This window comes from Nyctibius grandis, chromosome 3 (assembly GCF_013368605.1).
Source record: "Nyctibius grandis isolate bNycGra1 chromosome 3, bNycGra1.pri, whole genome shotgun sequence".
NCBI lineage: Eukaryota > Metazoa > Chordata > Aves > Nyctibiiformes > Nyctibiidae > Nyctibius > Nyctibius grandis.
The window spans coordinates 65644529-65666357 of record NC_090660.1 but is presented as its reverse complement, the minus strand read 5'-3'; the positions used below and the strand labels follow the sequence as shown (position 1 = coordinate 65666357).

The 21829-nt window shown below is 46.2% G+C and overlaps 3 protein-coding genes and 1 long non-coding RNA gene across 4 annotated transcripts in view; 2 read left to right on the top strand and 2 right to left on the bottom strand.

Moving 5' to 3' along the window:
- Positions 1–8674, top strand: part of PRKDC (protein kinase, DNA-activated, catalytic subunit) — an 85241-nt gene extending 76567 nt beyond the window's left edge. The window contains 10 exon segments of the mRNA XM_068395724.1: positions 523–727; positions 1285–1352; positions 1624–1844; positions 2157–2249; positions 4205–4294; positions 5559–5630; positions 5716–5917; positions 6355–6543; positions 7131–7270; positions 8291–8674. Coding sequence (XP_068251825.1) covers positions 523–727; positions 1285–1352; positions 1624–1844; positions 2157–2249; positions 4205–4294; positions 5559–5630; positions 5716–5917; positions 6355–6543; positions 7131–7270; positions 8291–8495 — 1485 coding nt within the window. The 3' untranslated portion in view covers positions 8496–8674.
- LOC137660736 (uncharacterized) lies at positions 6302–15491 on the bottom strand. Its single transcript, XR_011047773.1, has 3 exons — positions 15439–15491; positions 7244–7361; positions 6302–6590 (listed from the first exon to the last, which is right to left on the bottom strand). It is a non-coding gene; the product is annotated as an uncharacterized lncRNA (long non-coding RNA).
- Positions 15492–16650: 1159 nt separating this feature from the next.
- On the top strand, positions 16651–18552 carry CEBPD (CCAAT enhancer binding protein delta). The gene has a single exon (XM_068396574.1). It carries the CDS (start codon positions 16998–17000, stop codon positions 18030–18032), a length of 1035 nt encoding a protein of 344 aa, XP_068252675.1. The 5' UTR covers positions 16651–16997; the 3' UTR covers positions 18033–18552.
- A 1450-nt stretch (positions 18553–20002) lies between these two features.
- Positions 20003–21829, bottom strand: part of SPIDR (scaffold protein involved in DNA repair) — a 207522-nt gene continuing 205695 nt past the window's right edge. Inside the window, exon 20 of the mRNA XM_068396733.1 lies at positions 20003–20588. Within this exon, the coding sequence (XP_068252834.1) occupies positions 20454–20588 (135 nt within the window). The 3' untranslated portion in view covers positions 20003–20453. The remainder of the gene's footprint in view (positions 20589–21829) is intronic.

The window sequence follows — 21829 nt, the reverse complement described above, 5'->3', positions numbered from 1 at the left end:
GCATCAATTAAATGTTCTGATAATAATCCTATATTTAAATTCGTGATGGAATTTGTATTTGTTTAATAGGTACAAATTTAAATATTTGTATTTTAATTAATATTTCACTAGCTGATCTTAAATTTTTGTAAGCAGATGAGGTATGTGTATTAAGTTTAATGAGCAGCATTATTGATGTGCTCACACAGAATCTAGCTGCAGCTGGAGAAGGTAAAAAGGAACAAGCTGGTTTTGACATGGCAAAAAGGTTTATGATCTAATTCTACAGATCTTTGATATCACTGTATTGGTAAAAGGGAGATATTTCTGTTGGTAATAGCTGGTGGATCTACCAAATAGGCAGTGAAAAGGTTCTGACAGACAGAAGTAATGGAGAAAAAAAGAACTGGAGTGGAAGGACGACTGATCTATTTTAGGAGCTCAGATGAAGCTGTGTGTGTAGATAGGAAGGTACCGTTTTGGTGTGCTTGGGGAGTTCCTAGCACTGTGTTAACAGGATTCCTTTCTATAAATGAACCTCAGGCTTTTGGGAAGGACTTCGACCATCATTTTGGAAAAGGTGGTTCAGAACTGTTGGATATGAAGGCTAGTGACTTTGATGCAATTGCAACTTCTCTCCTCTCAAAAATGGACAAAACCCATAAAGAACCTGGAAACCTGAAAGAATGTTCACCGTGGATGAGTGAATTCAAAGCTGAGTTCTTGAGGAATGAACTAGAAGTTCCTGGTAAGTTCCCCTTCAGTGTCAATGGTGACCTGTCCCTTAGAAGAAAGTTGCTACTCTTGAGCTCTATTTCTTTGGTTGGCTATATGGCCCTTCTTTCTGGCCTTATGCAGAGGTAGAGTTCATCTGAAATAACTGTGTTCATTCATCATCTCTTAAATCTGTTTGTAAGCTGTAGACCTGAATTTTAAAATTGTATCTCTTACCTAAGAACCTAGTATTTTTTTAAACTCCTGATTCCGAGAAGTCTGATATTTGCATCTGATGTGTGTTTAAATCTAGTTCAAAAAGGGTGCGTCCTCTGAAACCATTAAGAACTGTAATTATAACAGCTTAAGAAGGAAAGAATATTAGTAATTCACAGATAAAATCATATGACGTGTGTGATGGATTTTTACATATTTTAAAATACTTTCTTCAAAGTTACCATTCTACCAATTTGACAAAGCACTTGGAAGAGCGTCCTGTTCTTAAACACATTTAAAAATAAAAATTAAAATCAGTCTATGTAACTTTTTTCTTCTTTTTTTTTTTTTCTTCCCCCCCCACTACCACTTCAGGTCAGTACGATGGAAAAGGGAAACCACTTCCAGAGTACCACGCAAAAATCTCTGGATTTGATGAACGGGTACGTTTATAAGTTTGAGTCAAGATCCTGTTTGGTACAAATTTGTGCCCATATTCCATTCGAAGAATTTAACAACAGAAAGGTTATTGCTTGTGTACACATCTTGCAACACATAAAGGAAGGTGTGCAAACGGGCATTTGTTTTTCTAGTAGTAATTGAGCAACTTGATTATGCCATCTAGGAACGACAGATATGCTTAATTTCAGTGACAATTCTGTAAGGCCAAGTGTTCTTTCACAAATATGTGGCTTTTTCCTGTCTTTTTCCAAGATAAGTGTAATGGAATCCTTGAGGAAACCAAAACGTATAACAATCCGAGGCAGTGATGAGCAGGAGTATCCTTTTCTTGTCAAAGGTGGTGAAGACCTGCGACAAGACCAACGTATTGAGCAGCTGTTTGATGTAATGAACATCATCCTTTCCCAAGATGCTACGTGTAGCCAAAGAAATATGCAGTTAAAAACTTACCAGGTGATCCCCATGACAACAAGGTAGGAATTTATCTTGAAGGGACAGAAATCCTTATGTTAACAGCTGTTACTGATGGAACGTTGGAAAGTGAGATTTCTGTGTGCCGGATTCTGGTTCAGAGTGTTTTGGGTCTTGGTTTAATTTTTTTTTCTTTTCCTTTTAAACAGCATTGAAATCACTTGGTCTGGAAACTGTTTTTCAGAGTATATTTAAATTGGTAGCTTTCAACCTTCCTTTAGCAGGCACTAGAACATGTTGCTTCCTATTTGTGTTGTTCCTCTAAAGTTCAGCTCTGAGCTACTTGTTCACATTTCTGATTTCTTTTGTTCCAGACTGGGACTGATCAAGTGGCTGGAAAATACTTGTACTTTAAAAGAATTCCTTAAGAATAGCATGTCTGAAGAGGAAGACGTTAGCTATAACAGGTGATGCTTGTTGTAGTTGTCTGCTCTATTAGAGGCCACTACTAATGAGTTTTTTGATAGTGACAGTCTTACAGCAGCATTTTCTTTTTTTTAAAGAATGAAATAAAAGCACCTATAAGCAAGGAGGCAGTTTGTACTTCCTGACCCAAATTAGTAATTGGCAACTGTTTGTTTAATGAGTGCCATTGTACCTGGAATATCCTCCACCCAGCTTGTTTAAACAAGAGGCTTATAATCATGTGTGACGTCATTGTCATCACCATTTCCTTATCAGCAGATTGATTTTACAAGCAAAGGATTTTGATCTCTTGATTTGATCAGGCAGGAAATGGACGTAGGTCAGGGAAGGGGGGAGCAGAGGGGAGGGGAGCAGATCAGAGCAGAGACAGAGCTATTCAGAACCTGGGTTCAGCAGTGAGTCAGTGACAGGGGAAATTGGCAACAAATGCACAAAACAACTGTAAAAGAACACTCCTGACTTTATACAAACGCTGGGTTTGAATAAATTAGCTTGCTTTCTCTTGATTGTAATTGGAGGATGAATATTTGTAAAACTGATTTAATTCTAGCATTTCAGCCCGTTTCTATCCTGGAATTTAGAAATGTGATTTTATTTACCAGCGTTGTTCTTAGTACATAAGAACCTCTGTTTGGGTTTGTCAAAGTGGTGTTGTCACCATTTATTTTTAGTAGTTCTCTTGTTTATGGGGGAGGTTGGAGGAACCTCCAGCATAGAGGTTGGACTCCAAAGAGTCTTTATTTCTAGTTATTTGATTTGTGAGCAGTTTAGGAACTGCTACAGTTCCTGCATTGCTGCTGTCTGGTTCGCTTTTGTGAACAGCAGCAGTATTATGTTGGTCTTAATTAATTGACTGGGAAAGTGGAGGAGGACTCACATGGAACCACCTCATGAGGGGAGAAAATTTCTAATATACTAAATGTAGAAGATCAGTGTCTTTCTAAAAACAGTTAATAATTTATCCCCCAAAATAGCTTTATTTTATTGTTGTATATGGACTTTAAATATTTTCCCATATGTTCTTCAATCAAGTCAATTAAAACACTTTATGTTGAGCTATGGTTGAATGACAGCACTTGCAAAGGAAAATTCTGATTAAATCCTTGCTGGCAATATTTTGGTTGGGGTGGGGGGAATAACGTTCTGAAGTTTTGAAATCCTTTTCTTTATCTCGAAGTGATGGGCTACGCAGTCTATAAATGACAAATACTTCTTAAATGGAAGGGATCTCTGTATCTCAGAACATGCTTTGGAAGAAAGAGAGAAAGCGGGTGCTCTGCTAAGTTGCCGCCTCTCTGGAATAGAAGTTTCATGTCTACCACAGTAGTGTATTTAGTCAAGATGGGAGAAAAATATCAAATTATTCTATAAGCAGTGAAGCAACTAATGAAGACTGGCTTCTTATGGATTAATACCTTAAGTCCTCTAAGCCCCCATTCCTCCCTGCCTGCACACACTGAGGGGATAACAACTGCCTTCCTGCGTTCCCTACCTGTTTGGATGGTCAAATGGCAGCATGTACTGTGGTAGGCTACATAATGCCTCTCAAATAGATACAAGACTGTGTTAAAAATATCTTTCCCTCCCTGGAGATACTATTTTGGGTCTTTCTTCTCAAGGCAGCATCTAATTTTCACAGTACCTATTGACAAATTAACACCCTTGAGATGTCTGATCTTCTGTCAAATATGACTGAAGTGCACTCAAAGCTGGGGGGAGGAGATGGATGGATCAGCACATGCACTGACGGCCTAAACTTCCATTTCCATAGCAAGGCTAAAATTAATGTAGGCTGTAGCTTCCTGATGCCTTCTCATCAGGAGGCATAAAAATCTCATGGGTCGTAGCAGCACAGACTCAGCCTGCAAATATTCAGGGACAGGGTGGTAAGATGATAGAGGGAAATAATCAGCCCTTTTTTTTTTTTTGTCCCTAGCAAAAAAGGACCTCGTGCTACCTACTCTGAGTGGCTGTCCAAGATGGGTGGGAAAGCGCAAGGCATTGCTCGATACCGTGTTATGTACAGGTAGGTTTTAAAAGAGAGCTGCATGTAAAATATAGAAACTGGAGTGTGCATACACACACAGTTGTAGAAATTCCAGGAAAAATACGATCTGCATTATAATATGCTGGCTAGTTCTGATTTTTGCCTGTTTTACTGCTTTGTCTTACTGGAGATGCTTTGCAGGAGGAGTTTAGTACTGCCAAAATCCCACCAGAGCACAGGAATGCTTCCAGAAGCTTGCTCACTTCCTTAAGAAAGCGTCTAGAAGCAGATGCTCCTCTTCAGCTTTATTTTCTAGGTGTCTTGTTCCTGATTATGCGATTAGGTAGGCTGCCTCAGAGCCAGAGCACCTGCTGAAGTTGGACAGAGAAAGTCATTGTGATTCACTGAGAGTTTAAGAATACTTGGTGGTTTGGGTCCCAACTTGAGCATCCTCTCAGAGGAATTGCCACACCAGTCTAGATCTAGCACTGTAGTAGGGGAAGGGAAGTTTCCAGTAGAGCATTTCTGATCAGCTTATAACCTGCTTAAGCAAGCTTCTTGCTTTTTAAGGGAAAACTTTGACTCATTTATCTGAGTGTGTCTACATTAATATTTTTATTTGGATCGGAATGTGCTTTTGAAGTAAATTCCCAATCATCCCCCCACTTACCTCACATTGGCTTGCATCACAGAGGTGTCCCTGAATGCACAACATGGCTCCTTTCAGACAAAACTAGACTGGAAGGAGAGCACCCAGCGCATTCCAGATGCTCATGAGCATTCTGTTCACAGGATCAGACACGGGCTAGTGCAGAGCAGTCACCATCCCTCCCTAAATGCGTATGGCATAGATGTCCTCAGCACCCACTGTGTCTAGTTCTGTTGCCTCCCCTTGTGCTGCACTACTTTCTAGTGTTGATATAGCCTCTGCATGCTGCTGAGAGATTTCGTTTGGCTCTTAGTTTCTCTGCTTGGAAGAGACTATCCCGCCAGAAAGAGCACATTTGTATTGCTGTATTAAAACTTAACCCATCTACTTAATTTAGGGGAAACGAGACAAAACTACATACTGTTTTGTATTAAGAAATGTCAGTCCTGGAAATAACTACTTGGAAAAAAAGAGAAAGGGTTGGTTTTTTTTTAATATCAGATAAATCTTCTTGGGCAAACTCTCTGTGTGGCTTGCTGTAGTGTTTACTGGGGTAAGCAAAATGTGCTAATGCGGTTATGTACACATCTTAACTTTTAATGTCCAGTGAGCTGTTATTTCAATAGCTAACATTATTCCTTCATTGATTTGCAGAAATGCTAGCCGTACTGAAACAGTTATGGCTTTCAAAAGCAGGGAAAGCAGTGTTCCAGAAGACCTGCTGCGGTAAGTGCGCTGTTAATGACTGCACGTTGTGAAATGAATGTTGGTGTTTTATCTGCATGCAACAAGTGACTTCTGTTTTGTTAAGGCGAGCCTTTGTGAAAATGAGTACATCTCCTGAAGCCTTCCTGTCTTTGCGGTCCCATTTTGCCAGCTCTCATGCGTTGATGTGCATCAGCCACTGGATCCTTGGTATTGGAGACAGACATCTGTCCAACTTCATGATTAACAAGGAGACAGGTGGCATGGTGGGAATAGACTTTGGGTATGCATTTGGCTCAGCTACACAGGTATTTGTTTTCTGATTAATTTGTTACAGCTTTTACATTCAATATGTGCAATTACACCTGTATTCTCAGTACTAAATTCGATACTTCTCATTTGCTATCGTTCTGATGCAAAATAATCTTTACAAGTTATTTCTAGTTAATAGAATAAAATGTCTGTTTCCAGATATGATATTCTCAGACAAGCAGAGAGCTTTGGAGTTTCATAGAGCATGTATGGTGGTGTTCTGTATAGTTCAGCCATGCTTTCAACCATTATCACTAAATATTCATGCCTAGAGCTTTGACTCAGTCCTGTTCTACTGAGTTGCACATTATTTTCAGTTAAGTGACAAAGAGAATTTCAAAGCTTAAAAAGAAAAAAAATATTTATTTCTAATCCTTCTGTTCCAAGGTTTCTTAGTTCTTGTTTTCTTTTGACTGTCCTTCTCCTTGGCTAGTTTTTGGGCGTGCCCGAGCTGATGCCTTTTCGTCTGACTCGCCAGTTTGTTAATCTGATGATGCCAGTGAAAGAGTGGGGTCTCATTTACAGTGTGATGGTACATGCCCTAAGGGCTTATCGTGCAGATCCAGATCTCCTCATCAGCACAATGGATGTATTTGTAAAAGAGCCTTCTTTGGACTGGAAGGTGGGATTTTCTCCTCTTTCCTTTTTCTTCATGTGAAAATTCTTAAACTGTAATAAGGATAAAACTGAGCAAAAAGGAAGTATTTATTGATGCTTACTCTCGGTGCTCCTTTTATCTATCTTTGTTTTATTGAGTTCTCAGAGAAACTGAACTTAAAGAATTTAAAATGACAGAATTCTGTATTGATGGACAAAGAATAGTAGCACATGTCTGTGTTATCAGTGTACTGTTCTTTATCTGCATGATAATCCTACAAATGTGGGTATCTCTTGATCACATTATGTCACTTACGGCAGCAGCATAAATATTTTCAACTTTCTTCGTCGAACCTCTTAAATTTACATAACAACACCGTATATATCAAGCTAATAATTAGAGATCAAAAATCTGAAACTAGTTGCACTTCAGTAACTCCAGTTGTAAAATAAATTTTAAGTCACAGGCAGGCTAGATATCATCTCACTACTTTGTCCTCCATTGCATCTGCAGTTAAAGGTTACTGGCTTGACTTGATATGATGTGGCGGCTTAAAGGTCTTTTTAAGTATACGATTTATGACAAACAGGGCAAATTTGTTTTCTCTTTAGAACTTTGAACAAAGACAGCTGAAAAAAGGAGGCACGTGGATTAAGGAAATAAACACATCTGAAGTAAACTGGTACCCTTTGCAAAAAGTCAGCTATGTCAAAAGAAAGCTTACAGGTGCCAATCCAGCAACAATCACTTGGTAAGATGCTCTCCTTTTGCTTTAAACTGCTCCACTAAGAGTTTTGGCAGTCTCCTGTGTCAGATTTTGCTCCCTCCAGACAGAATGGCAGCTAGGAAAAGAGAATAGTCAGACAGGGCAAAATTTCAACAAACCTCCTGTCAGAATCGTTTTGGTCCACATACAAGCTCTCTGAACCACCCTGCCAGCCAAAACACCAGATATCTCCCCATGAGTGTTCTTGCTCCAGCTCAGGCCTCCTGAGCAGTTTTACTGATCCTGGCAACTCACGCATCCCCACCCTGTAAGCCTGTTTAACTTGTCACTCCTCAGACTGCTGTTCTTTATGTTCGTCTCCACAGCTTTTAGGCTAGGGGTAGTATTTAAATCAATATGCTTCTGCTGGACAGTTGCTTGAAATGGAACCTGAACCAGCTGTATGGAGGCACGGAGGTAAGCTGCTTCCCAAAAACATCATGTTCAAATCTGATGGCATTGTGAGGTTATTTATGTCAGTCTAGTCAAGTCTGGCTCAAGCCAGAATGTCTTTAAAGTTCAGTTAAAGTACAATTAATCCCTTCCATCCTCTTTTAAAAAGACATTTTGGATTAATCAAAGAAAAAAAAAAAGGCAAACAAAGCAAGCCTGTTTTAAAACCATACAAATAGTGAAAAGTGCAGGACTTGGGAGGAGTCCCTTTTGCGGTCAAGGCTGAACTGGAAAAGGCAGCAAAATACTTCTTGCAGACACACATCAGTAGGGCAGGTAAGGAGATAACAGCTTGGATGTGAACTGCTGCATCCTTCTGTCAGAGACCTTTGACAAGATTGAGAGATTGATGGTAAATATTCACTGGTAAAGGACACCTGAAATCACCAGTCTTCACTGGCCAAGCCTTCTACAGCTATTGAACAGTCTGCACGTCTTGGAAGACAAAGCTGCATGAATGGTGTTCCAGTACTGTTTCATATTTTAAAATCCATCTCAGATTTTCTGCTTGTTTCTTTTAGTAAGAGCTTACTTTTGTGTTCTCAATTTTAGCGATGAACTACGCCTGGGCCATGAGAAGTCGCCTTCTTACAATGATTTTGCAGCTGTGGCTCGTGGTAACGCTGATCATAATATCAGAGCCAAAGAGCCAGAGGACGGACTTTCAGAAGAGACCCAAGTGAGATGCCTGATCGATCAAGCGACAGACCCCAACGTTCTTGGCAGAGTCTGGGAAGGATGGGAACCCTGGATGTGAGGGACTGCTCTCTAAAGCCCGGTCTGCCAGGAGGAGCGTCCCCTAACACACACAGCTGCAACCAGATCAGAATTTTGAGGCCAAAAAGGAAAAAAACCTCATAACCACTTTTATCATCAACAGTTAACTTGACTAATGTGGAAAATAATTTTTTTTTCTATTAAAGCGGTATTCAAACAGTGATTTTTTTTTTTTTTTTTGTATGGTTCTGCAACAAAGCAGCTTTATTGTCTTTGTGTTAAAATCAATGTAGAAAGAACTGGAGAGGCTATAGAGTTTAAAAACTAATTGGAAAGGCACCAAGATCACTCAGAGGAAAGCACAAATTCATACCCTGCGAACTTGTAGGCATCCTTGTAGTGAGAGTCTGTGCTTTTGTGTTTTACAGAGACCTTGATGACAGTCAACTGAAACCATTCTGCAGACATATGTTGTTTGTAATTAAAACTAGAAGGTTTTCTTATCAATAGAAACAGTGAAGCACATGGTAAAATTAAACAGAAAATGGCTTTTAGGTCTAGATAACACTTGAAGTATCTGGATGGTTATTTCATTACTGGATAATGAGAAAGCAATGATGAGACCGTGCCAGCTTGTTCCAGCAGATTGTTTTTTAACAATTAGAGGTTATAGTCTGTTATCTCTGTCCTTTAGAAGTCTACACTCCTCATGTGTTCATTCCAAATTATTTGCTTGGCCAAAGCCAAAAGCAGTGACTGCCGACACAGCAGAGCACCGTAAGCTTCTTGCCATAACTGCAGCACAGCACAGGAATGGCTGCTCACTTTGGTATTTGCTTATGCCAAAGTTGTGCCAGATGTGGCCCGTCCTCTCTGGCAGCCGGTTTTCAGGTAGCCTTGGTGGCAAGTGCAGTGCAGCACAGACGGGAAGGGGGAGAGAGAGTTCTCTAAAATATTACGGTTGGTTATTACCCACAATTCATTGTAGGAGACAGTCTCCATTGAGGCTTTTAATAATTATCATCAAAGGTGTAATAAAAATGAGTCTTTGCCCTTTCACTGCCTACAAGCTTTTCCCTCCTGCCTCCCTGGTGATGGGGCAGTCCCGGTCTCGCTGAGGGCCGCCGCTGCCGCTGCCACCAGTCTCAAAGGAATTTCCCAGCTGGAGAGAAGAGGAATCTGCCTCCATGAAAAACTCTGGGAAGATTGCTCGCTGAGGCCTAATGCATAGGGAGGGAGCTTTTTTGTTTCAAATACTTCCCAGCAACAATTACTATTTGTTATTACCTTCCTTCTTAATAAATATGCTCAATTCTTTATGTCAATAGTGTTACAAATGAAGAAATTCAGAATCTTTTTATCAGCTTTTGTTAATTAAAAATATGGTTCAGCTCTATTTTTGTAGAGGAAACATTTATTTAAAAATAAAAATAAACCTTCAGATGTATACCTCATTTCAAAAGTTAATTTAGGGCACTTTAATCACAGAAACCATCCACATTTACCTATTTATAGAAATGATAATTAATAGCAGGTTTTTTGTAAGTTTGTGATATAGTCTATCTTTATACACACCTATGAAAAATGTCTTGGAGTGTTTTGTTCCTTTAATCTCTGGTGTCAATAAAGACGGCAACACTATGACTAAAGCTTGGTTAGGTGAGGCACTCAACTTTCTCATTGTCACTCTACAAATAGAAGAAAGTTAAAGCACAATAAAAAGCTACATGAAAAAGTGAGGGGACATTTGGAAATCAACTGGCTGGTCATACGAGGTGTTTAATTGCACTTTTGGCACATACCTCAGATATTTACTAGGTACTTTGTCCTCCGCGGTACAGGTTAAAGTTTAGGTTTATAGTTTAACGAGGCTCTTCTCGTAGGACTTTAGATACCTTCAGCAATGATAGACGTTTGTGCGCAGCAGGCCTCCCTCCAGCGCCCACCGAGGCTGCCTTGGCCTTTCGGAAGGGGCTGGGGCGGGAGTGCAGCCCGGCCCTTCCAGGGGAAGGGGACTGTGGTGAACCCTGCCCCGTGCCCTCCTCTCACTTTAGTGCTTAGCGAAAGGCCCTCAGGCTGGGGGTGAAGGTCTTTGAGACAGGTGAAAGTAGCCCTGACAGTGCTGAAGAGCTTAGAATGTGTCTGTGACACTTAAAATAGTTAAAAGCTCCATTTTGGCCCTAAAATAAGTGCTATAATTGGAAGCCTCGGCTGCATCAGTCCTACTAGTGAGATATTTGTTAAGCTGAAGCGTCAGCGAAGGAGCAAAGCACAAAGCTGCTGGGTTTTCACGAGCAGAAACACATCCTCCATGGAACACGTGGAAATGCCCTAACGGAGCTTTCCCTGTGCAGCTGAATGAGCCTGGAAATAACCTCCAGCAGATGTAAATCGTGGCTGCTGTCCCCGACCCTGGCTGAAGAGTGCTGCTTTCCATAAAATACAGCAGTGACATGGAAAGGCTGAAGCCAGCCCATGAAGCAGCAAGGAAAGTACTGACACAACGAAAACCTCACGTCGCTGGGCTCGGTGCTTTACAGGGCAGGTTTGTTTGGTTTCCAGAAAAGAATAAGATGATGCGTGGCTCAGAGTCAGAGACTGCTTCAGGTCTTGTGATGCAAAACAAAACTCAGTAACTATCCACAAGTGCGGCAGGGTATTTCCGTCTTGGATTAAATAACCAGATGTGCACTGTATCTGGAAATACATTAGCTGCATCTAAAAAGCTATGTAAACCGTTAGCATATACTCTCAGTAGATTTTTCTTAGTGTATAGAATAATATTAATGTTGAAGCTAGTCACAGAATCACAGAATGGCTGGGGTTGGAAGGGACCTCTGGAGATCATCTAGTCCAACCCCCTACCAAAGCAGGTTCACCTAGAGCATGTTGCACAGGGTTGTGTCCAGGCAGGTTTTGAACATCTCCAGAGAAGGAGACTCCCCAACCTCCTTGGGCAGCCTATTCCAGTGCTCTGTTACCCTCAGAGTAAAGAAGTTCCTCCTCATATTCAGATGGAACTTCCCACGTTCCACTTTGTGCCCATTGCCCCTTGTCCTGTCTCTGGGCACCACTGAGAAGAGTCTGGCCCCCTCCTCTTGACACCCACCCCTAAGGTATTTGTAAACATTGATAAGATCCCCTCTCAGTCTTCTCTTCTCCAGCCTAAACAGACCCAGCTCCCTCAGCCTCTCCTCATAAGAGAGATACTCCAGCCCTCTAATCATCATCTTCATAGCCCTCCACTGGACTCTCTCCAGTAGTTCCTTGTCTTTCTTGAACTGGGGGGCCCAGAATTGCACACAGTACTCCAGGTGTGGCCTCACTAGTCCTTACCATCCCTGTCAATCTTACAATTTCCCTCTATACTAAAAATTACTGCTAAACACAGAGGAAAGCTCTGCAGCTGCAGCCTGCACTCGTCTCCTTTCACAGCTCATAAAGAGGTTCCTGCACGCTGCTTGTCGTGCTTGGGATCTTCCCTTAGTCCCCACCACCGTCCCCCAGTTTAAGTGTTATTTTGAGGTGTCTGTGGCTGAGATGTGGTACAGCAACCGCACATGTTTGGGCACAGGAAGGAGCCTACGAGCTCTCCACAAGAACAATGAACGAGGTTCATTTTCAGCCATGGAATAAGACGTTTCCTACAGCTCTTCTGGCCTCACGCTGAAGGGTTTGGCCAGCTGCTTCCTGAAATCCAGTAAGTGTGTGCCTACATTTAGAGACACTTCTCCCCAAACTTCACATGTTTCAAAATCAAGGAGTTAAAATAAGGATTTATTACTGCTGCTTTTAAACTCTTTTTTTTTTTCCCCCCTTACAAGTACTGAGGATGAGGGTCTGCAGAGTCACTGCATCAACACCATGTCTGTGCCTCATTTGGAAATGACGAGGGTTTTAAAAATTTAATTTTTAAGCTATGCTGCTTGTAAGAAATGGCAGAAAGGTCAGACCCTGGCAGCCACCACAACACCGAATGGTGTCACTGGTCTTGTAGTAAAGCTACCAAAGAGCTGCATCTTACATTAAACCAACGGTGTCCAGAATAGGGTGTTTAGGGTTTGTTTTTTTTTTTGTTGCAAAAAGTTTTGGGAAGGAGTGTCCCTAAGGCACTGGAAAAAATTTGGTTACAGTTTCCACATTATTTACAGGGTCTTTTGATTTGCTTTTTTGTTTGCTTGGGTTTTTTTTTTCCTTTTTGATGGGAGAGGAGAGGGTAACACTCTACCTGTCCATTAAACTCCCAGTAAATTACGCTACACAAGATTTAATTTGGTGAGACAGAAGACGTAGCTGTGAATTTGATCTCACGAATCTTGCCCATCCTGGAAACTCACGCAAAACCTGTATCAGGAAAAGTTTCAGAGCATCCACCGATGAGTGTGAGAAAACGAGGAGCGCAGGGTCTGAGGCGTTTCGCTGCTGCAGCACTCGGCGTTTGAGGAGACAGGGTATGCGGAAGATTTAATTCAGCAGCTCAGCAGACACAGGTGCCAGTGAACAAACCCATCCTGGGCTGGCATCGCCAGGGCTCAAACACCCGCAGGGAGGCAGAGTGCAGAGTTTAAAAGAGCTAAAAAGAAAAATCTTTTCATTTACCAGCGAGTTCTTCAGCTGCTAAGAGTGGGCTGGCCACAGGCTGGATCAGTGCAATGAACTGACCCAAGCGAGTACAAGTGACGAGCAAAATACTGTTACAGCAATTCAAGACACGGGAGGAGGCACGAGCCCTGGCAGAGGTAGGATGAGGGGGTACCGTCCCTCCCTAGGAGTATGTTGGCAGTTTTTTTGACTCTCCCCAAACAACTTGCACTTCCTCATCTGCACGTCCCATTCCCAGCCAGCCCCCAAGGGCCATTCCTGGCTTCTAGCTGTTGAATGAAACAACCATTGCACTCCTGCTTCTTCTTGGGGGGAGGAGAAAACCAGGCAAGCCACCTCTCCATCTTTTTCCCCCTCATCAGCTGCCTCTTTGTCACCAGGCAGCCTTTCCCTGTGAAACCCAGTGCTGTGAGGTGCTTCCCCTGGACAAGGTGTCCCTCCCACAGTCCTGCTCCGCAACTGCCTGACCCCAGCTCACAGAATTCCCCAGGAGCCGGCATCATGCTGGCGCTACCTCAGCCTGGTACCACCCCAAGAGCAGAGAAGGGCTCAGTGGACTCTGAAGGACCAGCCCAGCCTTGCCGGGCTCCCAGTCCCACTGCCCCAAAAAGTTGTGCACTGCTGGCTGAGTTGCCAGAGGCGAGCACACCGGGAGGAGGACGGGGAGGATTAAAGTCAGGCTGAAGCGTTACCCCATTCCCTCATCTCCCCTGGGTGGCCTGGCCCCCATTTATCAGGAAAAACTAGGCAGAAACAGTGTGATTTAACTCCTGTCTCTGGAGGGCTTGGGGTCCTGGTGCTTCTCTGGGGCTCACAGCCGGCACTCCAGAGTAATGTAGAGTTTTGTCTTTTCTTTGCAAAAGTTTCTTAGATAAAGGTTTCTTGTCCTTTGTCTCTGGGTGTGAATGCTCCTGTTTGCTTTATTTGGAGCAGGAAGCTCAAACAAGTTTTAGAGAAAATAATCTGAAATTCAGATGCTCAGATAGTTCTTACTGCTGTTTAAAACTTACTGGAGCCCAGAGAGAAGCCATGATGCGGTGGGTCACGTACTCAGCAGGACAGGTGAGGGAATCAAGGGCTTGTCTCTTCTTCACTCCCCACGAAATTATTTATGCAAATAGGAACAGATTCAGCTGCTGAGATGCCAGACAAATCCACCCCAGGAAACAATAAGGTGTGGATATAGTAGTCCTGTGCTTTGGTAAAGCAACAAGTATCACCTGCTCCTGGATGCTTCACTGCATGTGTGGTACCCCCCCAGGGCTTCACACCCTGCATAGCACATAGGGGAACCCCCAAAAACACACTCCTGTAATCACACATCTCAGGGTCAGCAACAAATGCAACCAACTCGCCTTCCAGGGGATGGCTCTTGCTGCTTGGTTTTGGGGGGCTGGTGGTGACAGGTCTAACTGTGAGCTCTGAACGTGCTTCCAGGTCCTGATGACACCGTAAGCAAAGCTGCACCCTCCATGATGGGGCTTAGGTGCGACAGGAGTGTCAGATATTGCGGCTTACACAGGGCTTCCATGCTCAGCAGGTTGCTGTTTACCAAGGGATTTTGAGCCTCTGCTTGCCATACGGCAGGGTGCCCGGGGGGGGCCAGGTGACCTGGCTGGGAATCATGTGTCTTTTTTGGGGTAACACGTGATGGGCATTAAATGAGACTGTTTGGGCTGGCACAGTTGCACACCAACACTGTCTGATGACCAGCTGCCCTTTGGGGCTAAGGACTTCAGTGAGCTGAGAGCATAACACAGCTCCATGTACAAGCAATTAAATGAGATGCTTTCCAAGGCAAATTATAATTTTATGGCTACGACAGGGGAAACGTATCACCTTCCAGCGATCAGCGGACCCTGACGCAGAGCAAGGTGGAGACAGAGCGGGTGTCACTGCCTTGCATTTCTGAACTACCTTCCCATGCATCATGCACCCACCTTTCTACACTTCATGCAGAGAAAAAAATGTCCAGGAGCAGAACACGACGGTCCCAGTTCCCTACCGGACAGCCAGGCCAAGGGCGGGTGGCACAGAATCATGCAATGTGCATGTACCCCAGTGCTGGAGGGCAGAAAGTAACAACACACAGAGCTGGCTTGAGGCGTATTATTTTTTGACGATGCGGAAAAAGAAATCTTTTTGCATTAAAAAAAAAAAGCAACCACTTCTTGTGTCATTGCCAAGTCCAGTGCTTAATGCTCAGGTAGATAAAGGTTGTGTGATCGAACCCCTGATGAGCAAAGCAAATCGAGTTTATTTAAACACAACACCTCTGGGGGTTAACTGCAGCACTGGGGTTCAAAGCAAAGCAAAGCTCCTCCATGCGAAACCTTACCTGCCAGCTGCAATACCTCATCTGCCAGGCAGAGCACACTTACCCTGGTCCCACAAGCCTTCCCACGAGGAGTTTATGGCCAAACGGAGACCATGTACCAGTCCCGTCCCAACTATTTATGTTAAGACACACACCCCTTCCATAAACAGCTGCGTTACTGCAACAGCTGCGGTAGCGGCAGATGGAGCCGTGCCCGGAGCGAGGCAGCAGGCCCGGCATGGCCAGCACGTACCCACGGTCCCCAGAAAGCCACCTCCGAGCGGCACAGCACTCCGCAGGGCACAGCGTCATGCCAGCAGTGTCAGCTGAGCGCTGGGCTGGAAAGTCAGCGGCTGGGCTAGTCCTGCTGAAGCATCATAAATCTAACTGGGTCCTCTGGAAAAAAAAAATTCTTAAAATATCATTTTTTAAAGGGATTTTTTTGGTGTTTCTTTTGTAATTCGGTTAATGGAGCACCTGGGGGGTGAAGCCAGGGGTTTGAAAAACTATTATGTAACTAGAAAACTTACAGATTTCACATATTTGAAATTAAAATATTTTAATATCTCGGATACTTCCCATTTTAATAGTAGTAGGTTATTGTATGCAAGGGGGGGATGGGGAATACATAATAACTCACCGTAAGTTTTTAAAGAGGCTTCGCTTCAGGCAGACAGCGTGAAGCAGCTAAAGATGCCTTAGAGACCCCTCATCCCACCCGAGCATCCCGCAAGAACAAGTCCAAGGGGGCACCCTTGGGGAAGGGGGGGCGAAAGGATTTACAGCCCCACGGGTGAAGCTGCCCGTGCTCCAGCGGAAGGAGCGGAGCCTCGGGAGGGCGCTAGGGTGATACAGAGGGACACGCGTGGGGCCGGCAGCATCTCTCCCGTATCGCTTCATCCAAGGCGCCGCTGGAAGGGGGGGATGCAGCGCGGGGAGGGGGGGGGTAAAATGAGACTTTTCCGCCAGCTTTTCCGCTGGCCCGTGTGGAAATAAGCCAGGAAAAGGGAAAATTAAGGCTCAGTCGGGGTGTTGCAGGGGGAATGGGGGATCGGTAGCGGCGTCGGGGCAGCCCACCTCGGGGACGGGACGGTTGCGCCCTTTCGGGCGCCTGCCCCATCGCCGCACCGTCCCGTCCCCCGGAGGGGGGCGGCCCCCGACCTCGGCCACCCTCCACCGGGAGGTGGCAGCTCTCCGCGGCGGGAGCCCTGCCTTCGCGGCCGCGCACCCCACCCGCTCCCGCCCCCGGGTCCCCGGGGGTGCCGGCAACACTCGTTCCCCGTCATTGGGGCAGGAGGCGGGGCCGGTGCCGTATAAGAAGGGACCGAGCCGACGTCTCGCTCCCAGGTCCAGAGACGCTTTGGCCCATCCCCGGCTCCCTCCGATCGCCGAGCACGGCGTGACCCGAACTCGGATCGGCCCCCTCGGGGTGGCGACGGCGGGACGGCAGCGGGAGCACCGGTACCACCACCAGCACTAGCCGTAGTACGAGCGGCGGCAGCAGCCCCGCTCCCCACCTGCCCGTGGCGGAGGCTGGAGCTGCGATCGTCGCGGAGCGGCGGTTGGTGCCCGCGGCCCGGAGCTCCTGCGCCGCGGCCGTGCGGCGCCGCGTCCCGCTCGCCCATGAGCGCCGCCGCTCTCTACAGCCTGGACTCCCCGGCATGTTATAAGAGCTGGTGCCTGGAGCCCGCCAACTTCTACGACGCCAAGGTGGGCAGCGGCGGCGGGCCGGGTCCCGCCTGCAAGCCGGGGGCCCGCAGCGGCTGCGGGATGAGCGGCGAGGAGGCGGGGGGCGGCTTGGGGGGCAGCGGCACCAACTTGGCGGAGCTGAGCGCCGCCGCCCCGGCCATGTACGAGGACGAGAGCGCCATCGACTTCAGCTCCTACATTGACTCCATGTCGGCCGTGCCCAACCTGGAGCTGTGCAACGACGAGCTCTTCGCCGACCTCTTCAACAGCAACCACAAGCCCGAGCGGGGCGGGGACTACGGCGAGTACCTGCCGCCGGGCGGCGGCGCCGGCCGCGACCCCGCCAAGGACCTCGGCGCTGCCATGACCACCCTGCTGGGCGCCGAGCCCCGCACCGCCTCCTCCTCCTCCTCCTCTTCCTCCTCCTCCTCCTCCTCCCGCGGTGCCCTGAAGCAGGAGCCGGACTGGAGCGACAGCGACCTCTCCTCCTCGCTGCTGCCCTCGCAGATCGCCACCTGCGCCCAGACCATCATGAACCTGAGCGGGCAGCCCACGCCGCCCACCTCCCCCGAGCCGCCGGGCAGCAGCTCCCCCTCCAGCTGCAGCACCCGCTCCCCGGGCCCCGCCGCCGCCTCCGGGGCCGCCGTGTCCGGGTCGGCGCAGGGCGTCCCGCCGCCGCCGGCCCCCGGCGGGAAGGAGCGGGGCGGCAAGAAGTGCGTGGACAGGTTTAGCCCCGAGTACCGGCAGCGCCGGGAGCGCAACAACATCGCCGTGCGCAAGAGCCGCGACAAGGCGAAGCGGCGCAACCAGGAGATGCAGCAGAAGCTGCTGGAACTCTCGTCCGAGAACGAGAAGCTTCACAAGAAGATCGAGCAGCTCACCCGGGACTTGACCAGCCTCCGGCACTTCTTCAAGCAGCTGCCCAGCGCCTCCTTCTTGCAGCCCGGCTCGGGCACCGACTGCCGGTAACCGAGGGGGAGCGGGACGGAGAGACGGACTCCGGGAAACCGTGGATAAATACCTCAGAGGGCCGTGCCGCGCCTTTGCCGGGCCGAGCCGAGCCTGTGCCGGTCCGTGCGTGCCGTGCCTTTACTGGGCCGTGCCCCGGCGCCCCGGGCCGGGCCGGGCGCGGGGCGAGGGCGCGAAGCCGCGGTGGGGCCTGCCGGCCTGCGGCCGCTTTCTGAATGTTGTAGCGACGTGCGGGCGATGCCTGGGTCTTTCACCACGAAACTTGCAAAAAAAAAAAAGGGAAAAAAGCTAAATATCTTTTTTTTTTCTCTCCCCTTAAATTATTTTTGTAATGGTAGTTTTTCGTCTTTTCTACATTTTACTCATACCGATGCAGCTATGGTACATCTGTTAAAATGATTCAGAACCCCATGTATTTTAGACAGTAGGATGAAAAAAAAAAAGACTGAGCATGCTCGACCTTTTATATAAATTTTTACAATATTTCTAAGAATAAAAAAGAAAAACCATTTTAAATCAACCCTGCTCTCGTTTGCTCCGCGTCCTGAAAGCCGCGGCGGGGGGAGCTGCGCTGTCCGGCAGCTGCTGCCGACTCCCAGCGCTGGGGAGGGGGGACGGGACGGGACGGGAAGGGGAGCAGCTGAAACGGGGAGGCGAGGACAAGCCGGGGCGGGGGGGGGGGGGGGGGGTGGGGCGTGTGAGGTGCACCGCGGTTTTTTTTCTAAATCAGCCGAAGGGCGATGCCATGGTGGGAATAACTGGGAGTCCCCTGCTCGCCCTCGGTGCGCGGCCGTGCCGGGCTGCTGAGTCAGCTGCGGCCGCTGAGGTGGCTGGAGGGGCCGAGCAGCAGTTGCACGGCCAGAGGGGTGCTCCTGGGCCAGGACTCTTCCAGAAACATAGTATTATTAGAAAAAATAAATACATACATGAACACAATGAGTTAAAATTCCTGTTAAAAAAACCCTCGAAGCGGTTTCCACCCCAGACCCTGCACGGCTGCACCTACGCTAAGGGCGCTCCCAAGCCTGAGCCAGCTGCAGTCCCAAGGAGACGCTGTTGCACACACGCACCTCGGGCTGGCCCGCTGTAGGCTATCGCAGCGCTGAAAGTGGGCCACTTTCACTGATGGCTGCGAGTGAAAGTGAGAGCAGGCAAACACGCCAGTCCCTGCCTGAGCGAATATGTGACGAGAGGTTAGGCTACTTGTCTGAATTTCGAGAGTGTGCGCACAAAGATGACAGCATGTGTGGGGCACTGGCAGAAAAATGGCCTGATGGGACAAGCCTCTCCAAGAGCCCGTGCTTTCTGATCGAGAGAAATCTCGCTGATTTTGAAGTGGCCACCTCGGTCGGGTCCAGGGCAGCAACCTGTGCGCAGGAATGGGCTGACGGGCTTGGAGAAGGGGGAAAAAGGGGGATTCAAAAGCTAGGTCGTTCCTGTAGTAATCGCGACGTACGTGAGACTTCCCACTCTCGGCCTCAGCCACAGGAATGATTTCTGTAGCAATGAGTTTGCTGTTCCTTTTCTACTGAGTAATCCCATACTGGACCCTTTCCACCATCTCTGACCTGTAAGGGTTTTTTAAATACCATGAAAGGGGAAGGGGGAAAAAAACCTAATCTCTGACTGAACTCTTACATTAATTCTTGCATCTCAAGCAATGCACACATAGGAAGATTTTGGTATTTATCTGACCTGTAATCCATGTCTCTGTACAGTCAGGGTGAGGATAGTTACACGGCCTACAAAGCAGGTTACTCGTCACACGTAACAGAAACTGCATAATGAAACACCCGCTTTGTGGAAAGCTACAGACAACACGGTACTTCTATGCTTAGGGACCAATTAGCTGTAAAACATTACCTTCATATATGCTTGACACTTCAAAATACGAGCTTTGTTCAAATCTCTGTCTTTATAACATTTATTGCAAAGTGATAACAAACGTTACAACTCAGAATTCGCGCACAACACAGTGTTTTGCTGCCGGTGGTACGTCTGGAATCTGCTGATAAAACTCAGCTTAGACCAATGTTCACTGCCTATAGCAAGGTATTTATTTCAAAAATATCAGTAAAATATTTTCCATCGACACATAATAAATACAGTATTATAAAAAAAAAAATCACAATCGTCCGAAACTTCCAGAACAAGATGTTTTACATACATAAACAGCAAACATGCCAAAGAACGGTGTTCTTAAATTCTGAACTGATCAAAAAAGAAGAGTTCAGAAAGTTGAACAGCTTTTTTTTTAAATAGGTTTTTTCAGGGTTAGCACAATGTGCTTTGTAAATCACAGTTTTAATAAACTATCTTGATACTTATCACACTTCACATTGTACATTATCTGTGGCACTAGTTAACAGATAACCACATTACAAAGTCCACAGATACTAGAGTAGCTGACTAGAGTTCAGCTCAGTGTCTTGCTGCTGCTCCTTCCAGAAGAACAATTTCCTCCAGTCCAACACAGTTGGGGTGGCTGGTTATGGAGTAGACGTAGCAGTTCAATAACCCCACCTCCTTTCCCAGCACGCTCTGCACCTCATAACTCTGCAGTGATAAAAGCATGTTGATTAAAACAAACAGTCCTGGGACATTCTGTTCTAAGCAGCATTCGGCTCAGAAGATGCAGGGTGTTAAGGTCCTCTTCCAACAGGCAATTTTTTTTAAGGACTCAAAAAGAAAGGTGCATTAGAACTGATGGAAAGAATGAATACATTTGATTTTCAGTAATTAGATCTCACTCCTGCTTAAAGTGCTTCTTCCCTAGCAAGCTTGTAAAAATGAGACATTAAAAAAAAAATTTTAAAAAAAGCTACTGTGACTTTGAACTCCATTTTGCTGGTCTAGTGGAAGATGTCCCTGCCCGTGGCAGGGAGGCTGGAACTAGATGGTCTTTGAGGTCCCTTCCAACCCAAACCATTCTATGATTCTGCTATAACCTACATGTGCTCCCTTTATCTAGCTTTCTAACACTCGTAGGATTTCACACGTGCCAGTAATGTGTATATACATACTATATATCGATCACCTTGGCTAACAGATTCACTAAGGAAACAAATGTTTTATAACTCTTTTTACTCCCCTCCCTCCTCCCTTTTAACTTTGTGTTGGTATCACACATCGCTTATGACCACTAGCACCTACACAGTCCCCTCTGTTTAATGATCCGATTGGTTTCTTTCCCCAATGGGACTTGCCTACCACCAGCCTCTGACCATGCCCCTACTTTCACCTGGGCTGTGTATTTGTACAGGTACGCGACACCCACATCTCTTGCCTGATTCAAGGCATAAACAATCCTTTTCTTTTTTTTCCCTAGATTATTTTTACCCCAGACCGGTTCTGCAGTCCAATTCACCACACAGCTGGACAAACAGCTACACTGGTGTCACAGAAGGGTTGTCACGAGGTAAGGAACAAGTGGCCAGGGGCAGCAGCCACTAAAACCAATCTCCCTGCCAAAAGAAGTGATTACAAAGCTACACCCTTAGAAACTCCAGCAGCACTGGCAAAAAAATGCCACCTCAAGAGAGGTTTCTTGTGATGAATCTTTGCTGAGATGTGTCGCTTTTTAAAATGCAGCAGTTCAGAGGTGGAAATGCTTCTGAAAAAAAAGGAAAAAACTATCATCCCTGCATTTCAGCTAGGGAAAAAAATGTTTCTAAGTTGCCAGACTTCTAAATACTAGCACTATACAAATGGAAACATGAAAAAGAGGTTGCTTGCATTCTAGTAACTCGAAAAAGATCTATGTTTTGTCAGTCTGTAACCAAATCAGACACATCGGT